Here is a 21,472-nt window from a genome sequence, read left to right as displayed (position 1 = left end):
CATGTTATTATTTTTTCTCTGTGATTTTGACATGTGAATTTCTTTTGTAGTTTCTGATTCTTGTGTGAGACTGAGGCCTTCTAGTTTAGGTCTGCTTCTTTTTGTGAACTTTATCTGTCTTTGTGGGTTACTTTTTGGGCATGAAAAGCTGACTTGTGTAAGCTTCCGGTTCTCTCTTTTGATTTTATATTGGAGTGGCCAGATTGCTTTTGTCATCAGGAGTTCCCACAGAGTCCCAAGTCAGATGAGGATCAGATGCTCTCAGGCTTTCTCCTAAGGTCTGGATCCCTCCAGGAAAGATTTTGGCCTCAGGAATTTGGGGGCTGGTGGGCTGTGAAGGCCCAGGGAAGCAGAGGGAGGTGAGGGCAGGGCCACGCCCATAGTGCTCCTGGGGACCTAAGGAGGAACTGAGTTGGTCTGTATGCAAAGGATCAGGAAGCAGTGGTGGTTTCCCCAGTGCCTGGGGCACCAAGACCAGGAATGGGAAAGGACCCAGGCTAGGAGGAGAGACCAGCAGGGGAGATGGTAGGGTGAATGAGTCTGGGGGAGTCAAGATGTAGAGGGTGCAATCGACTTACCCCAGAGAGAGAGGCCTGCAGTTTGAGTTACCTTAATTTTTATTTAATATGTGTGTATGTGTATGTCTGAAGGCATATGTGTGGAGGCTAGAGAACAACTTGCAAGGGTCAGCTCTTTTCTTCTACTGTATAGGTCTCAGGAATTGAATTCAGACCATCAGGTTTGGTGGCAAGTATCCTTACCCACTGAGCTATCACGCTGGCCTCAGCCACCTTTTGTAAATCTCATCTTTGCTTCCTCATTTTTAGCCTTGTAACCTTTAAGATTTTATATACAGAAGCATTTTATGTATGGAGACATTTCATAATTTGTAGTATGTCTGTGAAAAAAACTTGGGTAATTTTTAGTATAGTTTTTATTTATTCTTTAAGAATTTCATACATGTATATAATGTATTGCGATCATTTCCACTCCTGCTCCCCCATCCTCCCTTCCCAAAACCCTTCACACATATCCCTCCCAATTTCTTCTCCTCTCATTTTTTTTGGCGGGTGCGGGGGATCATTTTGTGACGGGGGTCTCCCTGTAGCTACAGCTGGCCTGGAACTTGTTATGTAGACCCAGGCTGGTCTTGTCGTCACAGAGCTCTACCTGCCTTTGCATCCAAATGTGCCAGCACACCTGGCCCCTCCCTTTTTTAATAACCCAAAGTCCAATTAGTGCTAACCACATGTGCATGGGTATTGGACCATTCACTGGAACATGGGCAATCTACTAGTGGCCACACTCCTGAAGAAAAATTACTCTCCCTCTCTCAGAAGCTGTCAACTGCCAATAGCTTCTCAGCTAGGGGTATTACCTTAATTCTCTCCCCAGTCCATGATGGAATATTGACTGGCTTAATCTTGTGCAAGTCTTGTGCAGGCAACCACAGCTGCTGTAAGATTGTTGGTTCACTGGCTGTACCACATCCAGAAGACAGTGCTTTACACAGTCCTCCCCAACCTCTGGCCCTTCCAATCTTTCTGCCCCCTCTTCCAGGATATTACTTTAGCCTTCAGGAAGGGGTGTGTTTGGTATAGATGTCCTATTTAAGGCTGAACACTCCACTGTCTTTTATTCTTTGCACTTTGACCAATTGTGAGTCTCTGTGTTAACTGCCATCCACTGCAAGCAGAAGCTTTTCTGCTGATAGCTGAGAGCCCTGGTAATCTATGAGTATAAAAATAAGTGTTTAGAAAGCAGTTTAATAATATGTCTGTTTAGCAAAACAATAGCAGTATGCTCTCCCCTAGGGCCTGTGACCTCCCAGGCCATGTGTTCTTGGCCAGGTTTATATTACCAAACAAGAGATCCCTTCCTGTGGAGCAGGCCTTAAGTCCAATCAGAAAACCATTGGTTACCCACAAAACAATCAGACCACTATTGCACTGATGGGCATATCTTGGCAGTCTGGTTGTTGCTGTAGCCCACAAGGTTCACAGCTGGATAAGACTGTTTATTACTTTTCTCCCCTGCAGCCTGTATAGCACCTTCTGTCACTATGAACTATGAAATTTTATAAAATTTCATTACCAACAAAGAGTGAATGATATAGTTGTCTTATATACTTAGTAGTAAGGTAATGCTTTCCTGAAAGTACCTTTTTGGTCCTATGTGACTATTAAATATAATATCCATTTCTAGAAAATGAAGTGATAGAAAAACTAGTCCTTTTAAGGACAGTCTTACACACACACACACACACACACACACACACACACACACACTTATTTTTGTCTTTTTGAGGCAGGGTCTCCCTGCAACCTCAGCTGGCCTGGAACTCACTATGTAGACCAGACTGGCCTCAGTCTCACAGAGATCCACATGCCTCTGCCTCCCATGTGCTGGGATTAAGTTGTGTGCAACCATGCACAACTCTCGCCATCATATATTTTTACATGTACTAGTCTTCACATGAGCTCAATAGGAATACATTTACATAAATCTCCAGGATTATTTATAAGAGCTAAGACAAATAGAAGTGTTTCAATTGTATATATTCCCCCATGTCCTTCTCTGAAAATAGTTTATAGTAAACCATACAAGTGTTTATTATTTAGTTTCTCATATAATTATTAAATGTGACATTATAAATGTATTCAGTTTCAGTTATAGATTCAACCATAGCAATAGCCTTCTAAAAATAATGACATTGTAGAATGCTCTAGGGCCTATGCCCCACTTATAAAATTTAATTTCACAGATAGTATTGTGAAGTTATGATTATTTGTTTTTATTTTCTATATTTTAGCTACCCGGGGAGACTTTGTTTTTAAGAGTTTGAATTACAGTGAGCTTTAAGACTGCATACATTATTAATTTGACAAATACAGTAGCATTAGTAAATTCCTTTTTCTTACTTGATCTCTTCTGTGTGTTCTTAGGGAACAAGTTCGATTTAATGGCTTTGGAATTTTTCTCTTCATTATATATCCTGGAGCATTTGTTGATCTGTTCACCACCCATTTACAACTTATATCACCAGTCCAACAACTAAGGATATTTTGTGCAGGTAACTGACTTAATTTATTTTAAATGCTAATGTGAGGCTTTGGTTTTGGTTTTCTGTGGTTAATGGTTTTATCGAAAGTACTCTCATGAAAAATATTAACAACTTGTCTTTTGGCTAATAAATTCAGTTTATTTGGCTCCCTCAAAAGTAATTAAGTGAAATAAGTTACATTCTAGTAAATTTCTTTCTTTCTTTATATTCTTTTGGGTTTTTTTGAGCCAGGGTCAAAAACAGGTGTATAACACTGGCAGGCCTGAAACTCATAGAGATCTCTACCTCCCTCTGGAGTGCTAGGATTACAATTGTGTGCACCCAGTCCATTTCTTTTTTAAAGCAAACTAAACCCAATATAAATTATTAAAATTTTAAATTAAAAAAAAGAAGAGGCTATAGAGATGGATCAGCAGTTAAGAGCATTGACTGCTCTTGCAGAGTACCTGGGTTCGATTCCCAGCACCTACATGGCAGCTACGAACCATTTTTAACTCCAGTTCCTTTTCTGAACTCTGCTGCATGTATGTGGGTGCACTCACATACTTGCAGGCAATACACTCATACACATAAAATAAAAATAATAAAATATTTTTTTTAAAGAGACGAAAACTTCATATTTACTGAAGCAAAGACATGGGACAAGCTTGCAATTCCAACTGAAGAATGGCAACACAGCTGAAGTTTAGAGAGAGGTATGCAGGAGTCAAGAGAGAACATGAAAAGCCAGCCACATGATAAATCAAAATTCAGGAACGAAGAAAAATGGCATGCAAAGATTGATACAGAATACTGACACTGTCACAGTTCAGTGAAAGAGAATCTCCTGGAGATATATGACTGTGTAGGGAAGAAGTTTTGGGAAACAGATCCATCTCAGCTGAAGGAACATGAGACAAATCTATCATAATCCTACATCTCTTTAAGTGGAGTAACTAAGGCTAAGCAAGTGTGGAAATTTAATTCTTTTTATTTATAAAGATATTTATTTTAATTTTTTTATGTGTATGAGTGTTTTGCCTAGTGTAGTAAGCACACCTGTGCATGCAATGCCCATGGACACCAGAAGAGGGCGTGTAGGATCACTTGAAACTGGAGTTACAAAAGTTGTTAGTCCCCATGTGAGTACTGGGAACAGAACCCAGGTCCTCTGCAAGAGCAGCCAGTGCTCTTAACCACTGAGCCATCTCTCCAGCCCTGGAACTAGAATTCTTGAATAGAATGTGAATATAAGACAACTAACCAAAAAAAAAAAGAAAGAAAGAAAGAAACAGAGACAAGCACAGAAACAGACACAGAAAAAGGGAAGGAGGGAAGGAGAGAGGAAAAAGAAATTGGAATTGGAGGTGGGCTGTAGTGAGATGACTCAGCAAGTAAAGGCAATGAGAAGGAGGAGGAGGGAATGGGGAAGGAAAGAAAAGAAGAAGGGGAAGGGGGAAAGGGAAATGAAAGAGAGAGAAAGGAAAGGAAAGGGAAGAAAAGGGAAGAAATAGAATTAGAATTAGAGGTGGGCTATAGTAACTCAGCAAATAAAGGCAGTTGTTATCCTGACCTCAGAGCAAACAGTGGACAGAGCAGCACTCAGCTGAGCTTTCTGTGGCCTTCTGCAACTGGGTGGGCCATGTACCCTGGCTAGCTAGGTGACTGGCTGAGTGGCTGAGTGGCTGGCTAGCACCTTGCCAGCTGACTTGATGTACCCACTGCTGATCAATGCCTAGGTGACTGAATGAGAACCTACCAACTGCCCTCTGAGTCGAGACCTGGAGCCAGTGCTGCCGCACCCAGCTAGCTGAGACCATTGTGTGCTCCAGAGTGCTGGCCCTGTTCTCCAAGGTACCCAGCCTGTGCAACTACCTGCTTTAAGGTTACCACACCAGTCAGAGAGGGTTCTTTGTTATTCAGAACATAGTAGAGGCCTCTGCTGTTGGGGACATTTCTGAATCATCTTCGACACTATGTGCTTCCCAAGCTCTGTATCAAGCGGAATTATCGCATGAACTGTGCCATTCACAGCAAGATGTTCAGGAATTAATCTAGTGAAGCCCAGAAAAACAAAACACCACCACTACGATTTGGACCTGCTGGCGCTGCCCCATGACATACACCAAAGACCCTGTAAAGAGCTGGTGTTGTAAGAACAGAAGTAAAACCATCTTCTGGGAAAATAAAATAAAATACAAATTTTACTTTAATAAATAAATACAGGACTGGAGAGATGGCTCAACAGTTAAGAGCACTGGCTGCTCATGCAGAGGGCCTGGGTTCAATTCCCAGCACCAAATGGAAGCTAACAACCATCTATAATCCCAGTTCTAGGGCATTCAGTGCCCTCTTCTGACCTCCATAGGCATTGTACAACATGGGTACTATACCTACCTACTTGGAAGCAGTGCACTCATAGACATAAAATAAAAATAAGTACAAATAAGATATGCTCAACTGTTAAAATGTCAGGCTGAGATTGTAGTTCAATGATAGAATTCTTACTTAGAGTCTGTAAAGTCCTGGGTTTGATCTGCAGCAACAACAAAAAAAATCCCTTAGTTTGTATTAAAAACACATTCAAGGGCTAGAGAGATGGCTCAGCGGTTAAGAGCACTAGCTACTCTTACAGAAAACCTGGGTTTCAATCCCAGCACCCACATGGCAGCTAACAACTGTCCATACCTCCAGTTCCAGGGAATCCAACACCCTCTTCTGACCTCTGTAGGCATTGGACAACATGGGTGCTCTTATATACATGCAGTCAATACATGCATATGCATGAAATAAAAATAATAAAATGTATTTTTTACAAAAACATTCTAAGTCAGGCATGGTGGTGTATGCCTTTAATCCCAGAACTTGGGAGGCCTCACAGACTTCTGTGAGTTCAAAGTGAGCCTGGCCTACATAATAAGTTCCAGGCCAGCTGGAACTACAGGGAGACCCTGTATTAAAAAGATTAAAAAAAAAAAAAAACATTCTAAGTTTGTGATATATTTTTAAAATTCCATATGAAATTACTCAGAAAACACATAAAAAGGTCAGGCAATGGAATCTCAATTAGTTATATAAAAATAGGTATGTCATTTTTATGCCATGAACACAAGAGAAAATTTCTTTTTAAATACCCACACACACAAAAATTGATGTACTACTTCACAAAGAAGACTTCAATAAATTCCCAAGAGGTAACACTGGCATGCCTTTAATCCCAGCACTCGGGAGGCAGAGGCAGGCGGATCTCTGAGTTCAAGGCCAGTCTGGTCTACATAGTGAGTTCCAGGCCAACCAGGGCTGCATATTGAGACCCTGATTAAAACAAAAATTCCCAAGAGTAATAGGAAAATTATAAATTGTCTTAATCATACCCTGGATCAATTTAATTTAAAGCTATAATTAATAATCATAACTAAATGATATGGCTATGAATTATTCATAACTAAATGATAAAAGTATAAAAGAGTTAATAGTGAAGTATTAATAAGGATATAAACAGCAATAGATTAAAGTATTAAATCCAAGAGTTATTTGACAAAAAAAATTAAAGAACAAGAAGAAATATCTACAGACTTAATTAGTAGTCAGATTGGAGAATAACAACTGATACACAGAAAAGTAAATTAAATGTTTTGTTCATCTTTGCAAAAAGTTCAGAACCCTGAATAAATAAAAGAATTTGAAAATAACTGAACTTAAATAGATTGGCTAATAATTACAGGAGAAATTAAGAAAGTTGATAAAGAATACCCCTAAAACTTCATAGATAGAATTATTTGAAATTATGAATAAAAGTGCCCCCCCTTTGGTCATTTTGATGCAGGGTCTCCCTGTAGCCCCAGGCAGCCTGGCATTCACTATTTAGACCATGCTGGCCTTGATCTCAGAGAGATCCACCTACCTCTGCCCCCCAAGTATTGAGACTAAAAGCTCATACCACCACGCCCAGCTAAAAGGTTTTTTTTTTTCTTAAAAAATACCAATATAGCATTAAATTTTTAGATCATATACAGAAGGAAACTGTTTTATCTAAAGTTTTTTAATTGTTATAGTGACTGAATTTGGAGGTTTAGGGTTTTCTTTTGTTTTGAGAGATGATCTCACTATGTAGCCCAGACTGATCTTCCTGCCTCTACTTCCAAAGGAGAAGATTATAGACCTATAGACATATGCCTTCTCATGGCAGGCAGAAACTAAGATTTTTTTTAAATAAATAATTACATCGATACTTTTTTTTTTTTTTTGGTAAAACACAAAAAACCTACAGACACATGGTATGTCTCAAGAATGCAAGGATGGTTTAACAACAGGAAATTTGTTTTAATGTGAACATTTACTGTTGGGGGAAATTTTTCTTCATTGATGTTAAGGGTATAACAAAATTAGCAACCATTAATATATTTGCAATAATCCTTAGTAAAGAGAGAAGTAGCTGAATGTTTCTTAATGGTGTATTTATTAAAAGAAGACAAAGAAATTCCACTATCTACTACTGATATTAACTGCTTACCTGTATATTGTCATTACAATTAAATAAGGACAAATAAAGGAATATGAAGGTACTAAGAGTATAGTTCAGTAGTAGAGTGCTTATAGAGTGTACAGACACAACGTATAGATATTAAAAAGAAATAGGTGCTGAGCATTATGTCTCATGTCATTAATCCCACCACTTGGAACACAGAGACAGGTGGTTCTTTGTGAGATTGAGGTCAGCCTGGTCTACATAGCACCAATCAAAAGTGTTAAATCCAAGAGTTATTTGAAGAAAAAAATATTAAAGAACAGGAAGAAATAGATAACGACTGAATTGGTAGTCAGATTGGAGCATATACTAAACTGATACACAGAAAACAACCCACCCCAAAATAAGTAAATAGGAGTAAACTTTTTTCCCCCAGATGTGATATAAACCTGGTTGAGGGGCGATTTTTTTAAAAAAATCAAGTGAAATGAAATTAAATTAAAAGAGCCTGCCAGGGAAATTCATATCGGATCAGTGACTGGGCTGGCCAGCCAGCAAGGATGCAAATACTGCATGAGCCGGCAAAATGAGCTTAATGAATGGATGAGCATTCATTTGAGCATGCGCAAAATAAGCCTGCTGGGTGGTCTGTCGCAGTGCTATGATGTAGGGTTTGTGACGTGCTTCCGTGTATCCAGGCGCATGCGCAGGATTCTCCCGGAAGCACTAGTTTTAGTGCCTCGAGCTGGTGAGCCTTTCCAGCGTGAGCGTTCCTCGGCTTTCTAGCCATTTTCCGAAGCACTTCTAGCCGTTCTCCAGAGCGCTTCTGGCCATTCTCTGGAGTACAAAAGCATTATCCTTCGCCAGGCTTCTGAACTTCACAGCCACCGGCCACCTGCCTGCTTCCGAAGACCACTGCAATCGACTCAGCCATGGCCTCAGAGAAAGGCTTCTATATCGTTCCTGAGGAGGTTCCTGCCGATCTCCTGGAGCTGCAGCCACTACAGCCATTCAGTGTAGACGGAGCTGCCTTGGAGGTGGGAGCGTTCCAAACCGTGGAGTTACATGAAGATGGTGGTGTTGGTGTCAGCTGGGCACAGGATGGCCACCTCAGCTCTGATCTCTATGAGCTGCAGCCGTTTGCCAGCAGTCTAAATAACAGAGACCACGACGAAGACAAGATCATTGTGGAGATGCGAGAGGAGGTGGTGGACTACGAGGACACAGATGCCCTCCTAGCCAAGACGGTCTTCAACCAAGATGGCTGCCTCCAGTCCACGATGACCTCTTTGCCAGGCTGCACAGTGGCAGAGAGTGACCTAGGGCAGAACAGCCTCAGTGGCGGGAATCTCTGTGATGTGAGCAGCATTCTCGAGGCCAGCGCCGAAGGAGTCTGGTGCCCTGAGCCTGTTGACAATCAGTGGAAGCAGAAGCAGGTACAAATGGAAGACCCCTGGGGAGATTTGCCCTTTGCAATGTGGGCAACCAACGATGAAAATGAAGAGCCTGAGGCCAATAAAGAGTCCACGAATTCACCACTTGATTATTCCGAGTACATGAAGGGGAAGAAGTTTCCTCCTGAAGGAATACCTGGAATTGATCTGTCTGATCCCAAGCAATTGGCAGAATTTACCAGCATGAAACTGAAAAAACCCAAAGGAGACTTTCCAAGACCAATACCTTGCTCACATGAAAGCTGTGGGAAGATGTTCAAGGATAGTTCCACTATGAAAAAGCACCTGCACATCCACGGTCCTAAAGTACACACGTGCGCAGAATGTGGCAAAGCATTTGTCGAAAATTCAAAACTAAAACGTCACCAGCTGGTTCATACTGGAGAGAAGCCCTACCAGTGTACCTTTGAAGGCTGCGGAAGACGTTTTTCCCTGGATTTCAATTTGCGCACACATGTGCGAATCCATACCGGAGACAAGCCCTTCGTGTGCCCATTTGAAGGCTGTAGTAGGAAGTTCGCCCAGTCAACAAATCTGAGATCGCACATTCTAACCCATGTCAAGAGCAAGAGTGACCGTTGAAAAGAAGTGAGAAGGGCCTTCTGAAGCTTGGGAAGTATTTTACAGGCTTTGACAATGTGCCTCTTGTTTGAATAATGTTTGTAAGAAAACTAAACGAATTGTACATGTCTAAGGTTTCTATTTTGATAAAGTAGTACAAGTTAAAAGTTTTTATTAAAATGAGCTTTCATGTAAGATAATGTTGATAAAATGCCCCATTTTCTGCTGCAACGGTGTTTTGTGGAGCTTGGTTTCAACAGAGACTAATTCACGAACATTGAGTTATTGCTAGAATGCCCTGTCTTATTCTGCAGTAGTGTTTTTGTGAAGCTTGATTTCAACAGGAAACTAATTCACAAACTTCATATTGGTGCTGAAGATGGCCTGTTTTTCTGTGGTGCTGTTTTTGAGAAGTTCAGCTTCAACAAGAGACTAATTCAAAGGGCTCATGTTGTTGCTAAAGATGGCTTGTATTCTGCAGTAGTTTTTGTGAAGCTTGGTTTCAACAGGAGACTAATTCACAAACCTCATATTGTTGCTAAAGATGGCCTGTGTTCAGTGGTATTTTTGAGAGGGTTTCAACAAGAGACTAATTCAAGAACCTCATACTGTTGTTGCTAAGATGCCCTATGTTCTTCTGCAGTGATGTTTTTGAGAAGTTTGGTTTCAACAGGAGACAATTTCATGAACTTCATATTGTTGCTAAAGATCACCTGTGTTCTGTGGTAGTGCTTTGTGAAGTTTGGTTTCAACAGGAGACAATTTCATGAACTTCATATTGTTGCTAAAGATCACCTGTGTTCTGTGGTAGTGCTTTGTGAAGTTTGGTTTCACCAGAAGACTATTTCACAAACCTCATATTATTGCTAAAATGCACTCTTTATTCTACAGTGCAGTTTTTGTGAAGTTTGGTTTCACCAGAAGACTATTTCACAAACCTCATATTATTGCTAAAATGCACTCTTTATTCTACAGTGCAGTTTTTGTGAAGTTTGGTTTCAACAGGAGACTCTAATTGACAGAACTCATGGTCTTGCTAAATAAAATGCTCTTATTCTAAGATGATGCTATTATGAAGTTTGGTTTCGACATGAGACTAAATCATGAACGTCACATCAAAAGTTCTTTACACAACTGATAAAAATGGGGTTTTTCAGATTCTCATAAAGTTCGCTTATTGCTTGCAGTTTTCAATTGTATGTTCCAATCGCTTATGTTTATACTTTTAGGAATACTTTGTTTTCCTGGAAGTTGTTAAGTTCATAAAAGGTATCTTTTAAAAGTGTGAGCAGTTTTATACATGTATATTTTCCTGCTAAAGAAGCTTTATAGGTTTTGATTGCTGTCTTAATTTTGTTGTATTCCTTGATAACCTGATAGTTATTTGCATAACTATCTTAAAAATGTATTGAATTATACAGTACAGAATGTTAGATGATTTCATTATATTAGTCAAAATGTATATTAGTCACTTTATTGTCCCCCAGACACTACCAGATGCCGTTGTTGAGTGTAATATGTTTTCCTGATTCAGAGTAGTGTTTGGTTGAAGAATATATTGTCTTCATATTGACAATTCCTGTGTAATAGAAAAAGCAAAAATGAAAGAACTGTTCTTGAGAATTTAAAATAGTTTACCTGTATAAATACAGTAGCTAGAAAATAAGGAAAGGGGAAAATACAGCTGTAAACATCTTATAGTACACAAGACAGCCCTCCATGACAAAGAACTACCTAGCCAAAATGTAATATAAAGGTGTTTTAAATGGGGAATCAGTATTTTCTAAATTTAAAAAAAAAATATTTTCTCAGGGCCAGGCGTGGTGATGCACACCTTTAATCCTAACACTTAGGAAGCAGAGGCAAGCAGATCTCTGTGAGTTCCAGGCCAGACAGGGCTACATAGTGAGACCCTGTTATTGTGCGTATGTCTGCTGTGAGTGTGTGTCTGTGTGTCTGTGTCTGTGTGTATTTTGTAAATGCAGGAGCATGTGCACAGGGTCTATAAGCGAGTGTATAGAGGTCAGTGGATAACTTTTGGATGTTGGTTCTCTCCTTCCACTGATTCAAGCATTTAACTCAGGTCTTCAGGTTTGCCACAACAAGTGCTGAGCCATCTTACCAGCCCCAGTTAGTATTTTCTAAAAAGATATTCATATATAATAAAAAGATTGTGAGGCTAGAGAGAGATGGCTCAGTTGTTAAGATCACTTGCTGCTCTTCAAAGGATCCAAGTTCGATTCCCAGCACCCACATCCGGTAGCTTGGTAAGCACTTTCCAACCGAGCTGTATCCCCAGCCCTTGAAAAGCCTTTTATTATATGGTCTTGTATGTGTTTCTAGATACAAATAAAGCATTACCGTCTATAACTATACGTACCACACTAATTCTTCGCCATTTCAGTACATTTTTAATAATTCTCTATTCTTGAGAATTTCAGACATGTATAGAATGAAATATCACATCCACCCCATTTCCTTTATCCAGCTTTCCCCATTTCCAATGTGATCCCCTCCCATCCTCATGTTTATATATCTATCCTGCTGGGCATGGTAATGTACGCCTTTAGTCCCAGCACTCTGGAGGCAAAGGCAGGCAAATCTCTGGGAGTTCAAGACCAGTTCAATGGTCTACATACGAGTGCTAGGCCACCTGGGGCTACAGGGAAACCCTGTCTCAAAATGACCAAAAAGGAAAAAAAAAATATGTATGTGTGTGTGTATATATATATATATATCCTACAAAGTCCAATTAGTGCTGGTCACATCATGCAGTTTTTAAAGTCCTTTAAAATTATTCTAAATACTAAGTTATTAGAAAAGTTTGTGCTCTTGAATAATTACATACATACATATATATATATTCATATACTTGCTGGTGTGGGCAGAGGAAACACCTGGAGGAATAAACAGAAAATGCTAACAGGACATTTACTGTGAGAAGTGGGTTTGGTGGTTGAGAAATGGTATTTTAGGAAATGCTGTTTGAAGTTTTAGTCAACATGCAAGTTTTTTTAAAATTTTATGTGTATGAGTGTTATGCCTGCATATATGTAAGTGCACCTGTGTTGTGCAGTGCCCGTGGAGGACAAAAGAGGGCATCACATCCCCTGGAACTCGAGTTACAGACAGTTGTTAGCCACCATGTAGATGCCGGAATTCAAATCCGGGTCTTTTGCAAGAGCAGCCAGTGCTCTTAACCGCTGAGCCATCTCTCTAGCCCTAATTTTTAGCAATTTTTTAAAAGTCAGTTAAGAAGGGTGAGAGTAGGGGGAGGCAGGGAGCCATGGTAGTGGCACATTTGCTTAAGTCCATACTGAGGCAGGTAGCTCTCTGAGTTTGAAGACAGTATTGTGGTCTGTCTAGATATAGTAAGTTTCAGGTCAGCCAGGGTTACACAGTAAGACCCTGTCTCAAAAGGAAAAAAAAAAAAGCCAATTCAGCATTTTAAAATTCAACTCTTGGTTTGGTTTAAAATATACTAGGTGAGGTTTGGGCCTTAGAATTAACACCTGATGTCTAAAAGAGGACCAAGGAAAGTTATATATCACCAGGCATGGTGGCGCATGCCTTTAGTCCCAGCACTTGGGAGGCAGAGGCAGGCAGATCTCTGAGTTCAAGGTCATCCTGGTCCCTGTTCTACATAGTGAGTTCCAGGCCAGCTGGTGCTACAGGGAGACCCTGTCTCAAAAAGACCCCCCCAAAAAAAGTGTAAAGTCACTAGAAGTACCCAGTTATCAAAAATGCACTTACCTTTCTTGGCCTCTCTAGCTCCCCCAGCTTTCTGGGCCTGGTCTGTTTGGACATCTCAAAAATTTTTAAATATTTTATTATTTTTATTCTATGTGTATGAGTGTATTGCCTATATATGTGTAAGTGCACTTGTGTCGTGCATGCTCGAGGTCAAAAAAGGGCATCGAATCCCCCGGAACTAGAGTTACAGAGACGGTTGTTAGCCACCATGTGGGTGCTGGGAATTGAACCTGGGTCCTGGGAAGAGCAGCCAGTGCTCATAACTGCTGAGCCATCTTTCCAACCCCAGGCATCTCCATTTTCTACAGTTTTTTTTTCCCATCCTTGACATGTCAGTGTTCCCCTTTTTCCCTTTGGGTACCTCCTCTCCCTTTGGTACCTTCTCTTGGTTCTTTTCAGGGGCCTCTTTAGGCTTAAGCTATGGCTTCGGAGGAACAGATTTAACAGGCAAACTTGCAGATTTTTGTGGTTCTTCTTTCTTTTTGGCCTTGTCTGCTTAGTATCCCCATCAACCTTTCTTGAGGGCATGGTGGGTATTAAGGAACCGACAGATGGCAAGATGGCGACGTTTCTGTCAGTCTGGGCTTTCTGGCTTTTTTGCTTTGTTTTGTTTGGTGTAGGGGTGAGGTAGGGGGGTGGACAACACACGTAAGTGCTGAATACAGGGATGCAGCAAGCACAGCATTGGTCAGTGTTTGGGGGGGTCATTCTTCCTTTGGTTTGTTGAGGGGTGACAGGATAAAAATAATGACAAGACTCAGGTACTGAATTTGGATGTGTGGTAGAGCTCATTGGCAGCTCTCTGCTGTTGCTGCTTTTGGGGTTTTGTTGTTTTGTTTGTTGGGAAGAAAGGGAGGACAGTAGGTACTGAAGGCTGCATTTGGTGGGGAGATTATTCTCAATTCTTTGTTAGTTGGGGGTGACAGGCAGAACTCAGGTGCTGAAGTTGGGGATACTATAAAGTTTGGCTTTCTGCTGCTTTTTGTTTTTGTTTGTTAGAGGGGGCGGACAACCACCCTACAGTATAGATGCTGAATACACTGATGCAGTGAACATGGCTTTGATTGGTGTGGGCTGAGGCTTGTTCTCCCTTCTTTGCTGAGGGGAACAGGCTTGGTGGCAAGACAGCTTGACCTAGGTGCTGCATGCCGAGATACAGCGAGATCTGTTTGGTGGGGTGGAGGTGGATCATTCTTGCTTTTTTTTTTTATTTGTTGAGGTGGATACTGACATCATGTAGGGTTGAAGCCACTGTGGCTTTGGTCGGTGGGGGTAGGTGTTTGTGACTTTTTATTTTATTGGGCAGGGAAATGATCAAAGTAGGTGCTGCACAGGAAAGCAACTTTAGTCAGTGAAGGAGAGGGCTTGCTCTCACTTGCAGGGTGACAGACAACTACATTTAGATTTAGGTGCTGAGCACAGATGGAGTGAGCTCAGTTTTGGTATTGAGAGGGATCATTCTTGCTTTTTTGTTATTTTATTGGGGGGTAAGGGGTGGGGGAACAGATGGATGATGACAGGGCATAGGTACTGTGTGTGGGGAGTGGCTTTGGTCTACCTGGGGTTGTTCCCTTGCCTTTTTTGTTTATTTGGTGTTTGTTTGTTGGGAGGGAAAATACACAATCACACCCCCACCCCACTGCCCACCCCCAGAAGTGGGTACTTTACACAGTAGCAACTTTGGCTGTTCTCTGCCTCTTTGTTACACGGGACCACCATAAGAAGTAGGTGTGGCTTTGGTTGGTGGAGGGGTGGGAGTCACTCTCACTTCTGTTTGTTTTTTTTGTGGGAATGGACAACCAAGTGTTGAAAGCAGGGATGGAAAGGAGCTTAGCTTTGGTTGGTGGCAGGAAAGGGTTCTTTAGTTAGTTAGTTAGTTAGTCAGTCAGTCAGTTAGTTAGTTAGTTAGTTAGTTAGTTAGTTAGTTAGTTAGTTAGAATGACACCACTTAGGCTTCTACAGCTTTTTGGGTTTTTCGTTTGTTAGTTTTGGGGGGAAAGGGGGACAGTAGGTGCTGGAGGCAGAGATGCCGCACTTTGTGGGGCCGGGGGTGTTCTAGCATCTTTTGTTTGTTTGGGGTGACAGAAACAAGAAAATAGCAGGTGGTGAACTCAGGAGAGTCCTTCTCTTTTTCTTTTCGTTTATTGTTTTTCGTTGAAAAAGACAACCACACTAAGACTTAGATATTGAAAGCAGAGTGCCTGGCTTTGGTGGTGGGCAGAGCCATTCTCGCCTATTTCTTTTTCCTACTTTTTTTGTTTTGGGGGATGTTTTTGGTTTGTTGTGAGGGACAGATGATGATATAGGGTAGGTGCTGCACGTGGGGATACAGCCAGCCTGCTTGGTGTTGATCTGTGGGGGAAGGGTGTCCATCTTGCTTGTTTATTTGCTTTCTCTGGTTTTTTGTTGGGTGGGAAACTGCCAACAACCACACTAAGTGCTGCTGCAGCTGATGCAGTTTGTGGAGGGGGGAGGTTCTCTCAGTTCTGTTTATCTGTTTGGCTTGTTTGTTTGTCATTTTGAGACAGGGTTTCCCTATAGCCCCAGCTGGCCTGGAATTTACTATGTAGACCAGGCTGGCCCCTAACTCACAGAGATCCACCTGCCTCTTCCTCCCAAGTGCTGAGACTAAAGGTCTGCACCTTCTGTTTTTTTGAGGGGAGGACAGTCACACTAAAACAAAAGTGTTGAAAGCTGAGGCCCAGCTAGCACGGGGACTTTGGACAGTGGGGGAGGGGCAGTTTTGGCTTCTTTGTTTTTTTTCTTTGTTGGAGGGAGGGTGTTGGAGGGAACACAGCTGGGCGTGGCTTTGCTCTGTCTTTGCCTTTTTTTGTTTCTTTGTTTTTTATTTGTTGGGTGGGAAACAGCCCGCACACGAGGGAGCTGTGCTGCAAGTGGTGGTGCGCTGAGCTTTGGTGGGAAGGATGTTTGGACTAGGACGTTAGGTTCCACAGCCAGTGTGGCTTTGGAGGTGGGGTTGGTGATGTGGCTCTCACTTCTGTTTGTTGCCTGAGAGGGGGCAGACAAGCACACTGAGCCTTAGGTACTGAGCTCCATGCAGTGGAGCTGGGTTCTACTGCTGCTGCTGCTGCTTTTGAGAGGTTTTTGTTGGTGTTTTGTGTGTTTATTGGGGGATAAATAGAGGACAGGAGGTTCTGAACTGGGGGAGGGTGCAGCACTTTGCAGGGGGCTGTTGGCACTACTGTTCGTTGAGGGTGACAGGCACTACAAACGACAGGGCTTAGCTCAGGGTGCAGTCGAGAGGGTCCTGCTGTTGTTGCTTTTTGTTGTTGTTTGGCCCTTTGTTGGGGGAATTGGACAACCAACAGCCGCTTTCCAAAAAAACTTTTGCCTGTTGAGGCTTGCACACCATGAGTCACTCAGTGGGCAGAGGCTGGAAGATTTCTGTGAGATCCTGGCCAGCCTGGTTTACAAAGCGAGTTGTGGGCCTGCTGGAACTACAGGGAGACCTTGTCTCAAAAAAGACCAAAGGGAAAAATAAATAAGCTGCTTTCAAAAAAAAAAAAAAAAAAACCTGTTTGAGGCTGGAGAAATGGATGGATCAGCAGTTTAGAGCACTTGCTGTTCTTGCAGAAGACCCAGATTTGGTTCCCAGCACCCACATGGCAGCTAATAGCTGTCTGTAACTCCAGTTCCAAGGAATCCAATGCCCTCTCTGGCCTCCGTATACACTGCATGAAACGTGTGTACTTACACATATGCAAATATACACTCATACACATAGAATATACACATATACACTCATACACATAGAATAACAATAATTTTTTTAAAGCCAGTTTTGTCACTGAGTGGGTTGTTCTCACATCTTTGTTGGGGGGGAATAGTGCTGCACACAGGGATGCACAGCTTTGCTTGCTTGCATGTTTGTTGATGGGCAAAAAACCAACAACCACTTCACTACCACAGAGATAGTTTGGTTGATGGGAGTGTGTTTCTTGCTTACATTTGTTTGTTTATTGGGGTGGGGGGCAGGAATGGACAACCCAGTTAAGACTTAGGTACTGAATGCAGAGATGCAGTGATCTTCGCTTTGGTATATATGGGTATCGTTCTTTGATTCTGTGGCAGAAACGGAACACCACACAGAAGTATCTGATGGCTTTGGTCAGTGGGAGGTGAGGAGCGCTTTCACTTTTTGTTTGTTGAGGTGAATGCATTAGGAAAGACATAAATGCTGAAATGCTTGGGGGTCATTCTCATTTCTTTCTATTTTGCTTTGTTGTTTGTTTTTGAGACAGGGTCTCACTGGGTAGCCCTGGCAAGCCTGAAACTCACTGTGTAGACCAGACTGGCTGCAAACTCAGAGATCTACCTGCCTCTGCCTCCTGAGTGAGTGGACCACCATGCCTGGCCTCACTTCTTCACACTGCTCCTTGTCCTACTTTTGAACATCACCCAGACAGCACCAGGTGTTAGTCTAGTAGAACCTGGGGTGGCTTTCCCCGCCTCATATTTCCAAGGCCATGTATAGAGGGAAGTAGGAATGGGGAAGAGACACTTGTCTTGATCGGGAACTAATAGAGAACAAATTCAAAGATATGAATTATGTGAAGGTCACAGGACAAATTGGCAGGAGTCATTGCTCTCCCCATATGGCCTTCTGTGGTTCGCCCCAAGCTGTTGGCAAGCTGTTGCCCACTGAGACATCCTGATGGCCTTACTTCTAGTTTTGCTACTTTTGAAGACTTGTATATGGAATTTTCTTTTTCGTCTTTTTTGAGACAGGGTCTCCCTGTAGTCACAGCTGGCCTGGATTCACTATGGAGACCAGGCTGGCCTCGAACTCACAGAAATCCACCTGCCTCTGCCTCCTAAGTGCTGTATTTAAAGGCATGTACCACCACACCTGGCTGGAATTACTTATTTTTGAGCTATGAAATATGTAGTGCTTTTGAAAAGGAAAACCCAGTAGCCATCTATCTAAAACTTACTGAGAAAGGAATAGAAGATATTTCCTGAGCACATGGTGAATGTAGGTGTTTAAGTCTTGAGTTAAAGTATTAAGAATTTTTAGAAGAGTAGTTAAAAAAATACCCGCTGTCCAGTCCCAAATGAAGAATAAATTGCTATAAAAATTATTAGACTGGGAATGTAGTTCAGTGGTAGAATACCTGTCTAGCACATATGAGGTCCTGGGTTCCATTGCCAACACCCCTCCACACACACAGACATTCTCCCTATACCTGCCGCCAGCAGTCAATCAAAAACTAGCCAAAGAAGCAAACAGAAAAACCCTCCACAAGCTGTTACTGAGAATCCCTTGAAATAGTGAAAACAAAATAACCATTTTGACTGTATATTTATTTTTTTAAATACTTAAATGATTGAAAAATGTGTTTTTATTTATATCAGCAAGTTGTGAACATATCCTGGGGATAAAGTAAAACATGAGTGGCTGTAGGAACAGTGTTGTAACTATTGCAAGCTATAGCCTTGCCAAAATGATGGCTTCTAATCCTTTAGCTATAACTACTGTGTGCGAGACAAGTACTGACAGTGGGGTTTTATTTTATCTATTCTTTCATCTGGTGATCTGAAAGTCGCTTCTGTGTGTTTAAAAATTGAAATAGTGGGACTGGAGAGATGGCTCAGCAATTAAGAGGACTAGCTGTTCTTGTAGAAGACGGGGTTCAAATCTCAGCCACCCACGTGATGTCTAACAGACATTCGTAACTCCAGTTCCAGGGGATTCAAGGCCATCTTCCACAGAGATTGCACGACAGGAGTACACTTACACACATGCAGGCATAACACTCATACATAAAAGTAAATAAATATTTTTTTTGAAAATTGAAATAGCTCTTGTTTTCTGTATTTCCAAACTACATTGATCACAAGAAGGGCTTGAAATGAGCCGTAGCTCTTGTTTTAATAAATAATTACCAGCTTCAAGGATGTGGGTGCCTTGCTTTGGCACCCTCATTACGGCCATAGTTTTCCCCTCTCTTCACTCACCATCTCATTCATAAAACATAGATCACTTGTACTCTGATGTTTCTATTCCAGTCTCCCTGCTTATGTATAAGCCAGAATAAAATGTCCCTTAATTCCAGCAAAGCCCTGCTATTGCTTAGCTATTTTTATATTAAAATCATGGAGAATGCATGCTGTCCCACCTATTTTTGAGACAACATCTCCCACTGAACCCAGAACTTGCTGTTTCAGCTAGACTGGATTATCCGGCGAATACTGAGATTGCAAATTCTCACCCCTGTGCCCTGCTCTTATGAGAATGCTGAGATCTAAACTCAGGTTCTCATGTACAAGCATTTTACCCACTGAGCCATCTCCCCAGCCCTAAGAATTTTTGTTTTCTAATTTATCTTGACCTTCATTGGAATACATTTGAGGTTTCCATCAAAGAACACAAGTGTGCTTAAATTAATGATGTACATATTTTTCTGTAAAGAAGGCATAGTTAGATGATATTAGTTCTATTCCTATTAAATCATAATAGCATGTGGTCTTCCTTATTATGGTATTAACAATGCTCATTTCGGACATTAGTATCTGAAATGAAAACAGACTCTACCTGAACATCTGTCTGATGTGATACTATGTAGATCTCTCTGCCTCACAACTTCTGGTTACTTTCCATGCTTAGCAAAATGCTCATATGCCATGAAGTCCAACCAACTGTTTTCTTCTTGCCCCTAGTGTACTTACTGCTTTTGTTTTTTCTCTTTTCAGGTATATGGCACAATTTTGTTCTTGCCCTCCTGGGTATTTTAGCTCTTGTTCTCCTCCCTGTAATTCTCTTGCCATTTTACTACACTGGAGTTGGGGTGCTTATCACTGAAGTTGCTGAGGTAAATATGAGATCACCTTATGGTTTTTGTTTCACCAGATGTTTTTTTGTAATACTTAAAATCTTTTCAAAAGCAAATAAAATGATGGGAAACATTGGATTTTTTTTATATGTCAAGAAAGTTGTTTTGTTCTGAGCTAAAAAGATAGTATCAAGATTTTGTATCTGTAGTTTGTTGATAAACTACATCATTTACCTTTACTGTATGTCTTAGTTTGTTCTTCATTGCTGTGACAAAACACTCTGACCAGTACCAACTTGGGGAGGAAAAGGTTTATTTGTCTTACATCTCCCAGGTGCATGAAGTTCATCAGGGAGCCCAAGGTAGGAACTCAGGGCAGGAACTTGGAGGCAGGAGCTGGAGCACAGACCATGGAGGAACGCTGCTTACAGGCTTGCTCCCTTGGCCCCTGCTCAGCCTGCTTTCTTATGCAACACAGGCCCACCTGCCCAGGGGTGGCACCACCCACAGTGGGCTGGGCCCTCCCACATCACTCATCAAGAAGATGCCCTTCAGACATGGCCACAGGCCAGTCCAATAGAGGCAATTACCCAACTGAGGCTCCCTCAACCCAGGTGTGTAAAGTTGACACTAAAGCTATCCAGCACAACTTATGTATGAGAGAAAATTGTTGTTTTCCTGAGTATAGACCACTTCACTTGATGCAATTTCCATAAATATGGAACATAATAAAATGATAAAGTAATACAAATATGGAGCATAAATAATTTATAGTTCTCTCCATTTTTGGCAATGTTATGTTTTCACTTTTCTTTGTAGCTAAAATATTTCAGTTGTGTAAATGCACCATGTTTTCCTTATCCAATCACCTATCTATGGACACTTACATTGGCTCATACTTCTGAACCACCAATTATAACGCCACCTTGAGAAAGATTTGGCTCTACTTCTAAAAGAATGAAATCAGTGCTTGAAAGCTATACATAGGATTGATCCCTTTGGCTTCCATACATTCTTAGAAGAAAACACGTTTCAGTTAGTCATATGTTTCACAGTATGCAGAGCTCAGTGACACTAAATTAGACAACACAATTTCTCCACACTCATAAGCACGAAGAGAGAAGTTCCCACTTACTGGGTTTTTCAGGGTTCAAATATTGCACTGCAAAGATGTCCATGACATGACCTCCTTCTTTACAAAGCTACAATATGAAAAGCTTAAAATCTTTCCCACTTTTTCTCAAGGACATCAAACATTGCACTGACTCTTAGTGAACCCCTTTAATACCTGTTCTCTTTTTTTTAATTTGGAAAGTTTACCTTTTTTAATTATTTATTTAATAACCACATACTTAGAAGAAGCATTTCAATACATCAACATTGATATATTCAATAACAA

The 21,472-nt window shown here is 41.3% G+C and overlaps 2 protein-coding genes across 3 annotated transcripts in view; both read left to right on the top strand.

The window, feature by feature from the left end:
- Positions 1-21,472, top strand: part of Mbtps2 (membrane bound transcription factor peptidase, site 2) — a 62,666-nt gene that overhangs the window by 26,248 nt on the left and 14,946 nt on the right. For both annotated transcript variants that reach the window (XM_008828334.3, XM_029561224.1), the window contains exons 5-6: positions 2,946-3,073; positions 19,994-20,112. In XM_008828334.3, the coding sequence (XP_008826556.1) occupies positions 2,946-3,073; positions 19,994-20,112 (247 nt within the window). The remainder of the gene's footprint in view (positions 1-2,945; positions 3,074-19,993; positions 20,113-21,472) is intronic.
- Yy2 (YY2 transcription factor) lies at positions 8,177-9,547 on the top strand. The gene has a single exon (XM_008828336.2). The coding sequence runs from the start codon at positions 8,444-8,446 to the stop codon at positions 9,545-9,547; it is 1,104 nt and encodes a 367-aa protein (XP_008826558.1). The 5' UTR covers positions 8,177-8,443.

Source organism: Nannospalax galili, unplaced genomic scaffold (assembly GCF_000622305.1).
Source record: "Nannospalax galili isolate Female #2095 unplaced genomic scaffold, S.galili_v1.0 scaffold1053, whole genome shotgun sequence".
Lineage (NCBI taxonomy): Eukaryota > Metazoa > Chordata > Mammalia > Rodentia > Spalacidae > Nannospalax > Nannospalax galili.
This window is presented reverse-complemented; position numbering and strand designations above follow the sequence as displayed.

Bases quoted from the DNA above. Each gene is read 5' to 3' on its own strand.
- Yy2 (XM_008828336.2), top strand. From the start codon at position 8,444: ATGGCCTCAGAGAAAGGCTTCTATATCGTTCCTGAGGAGGTTCCTGCC.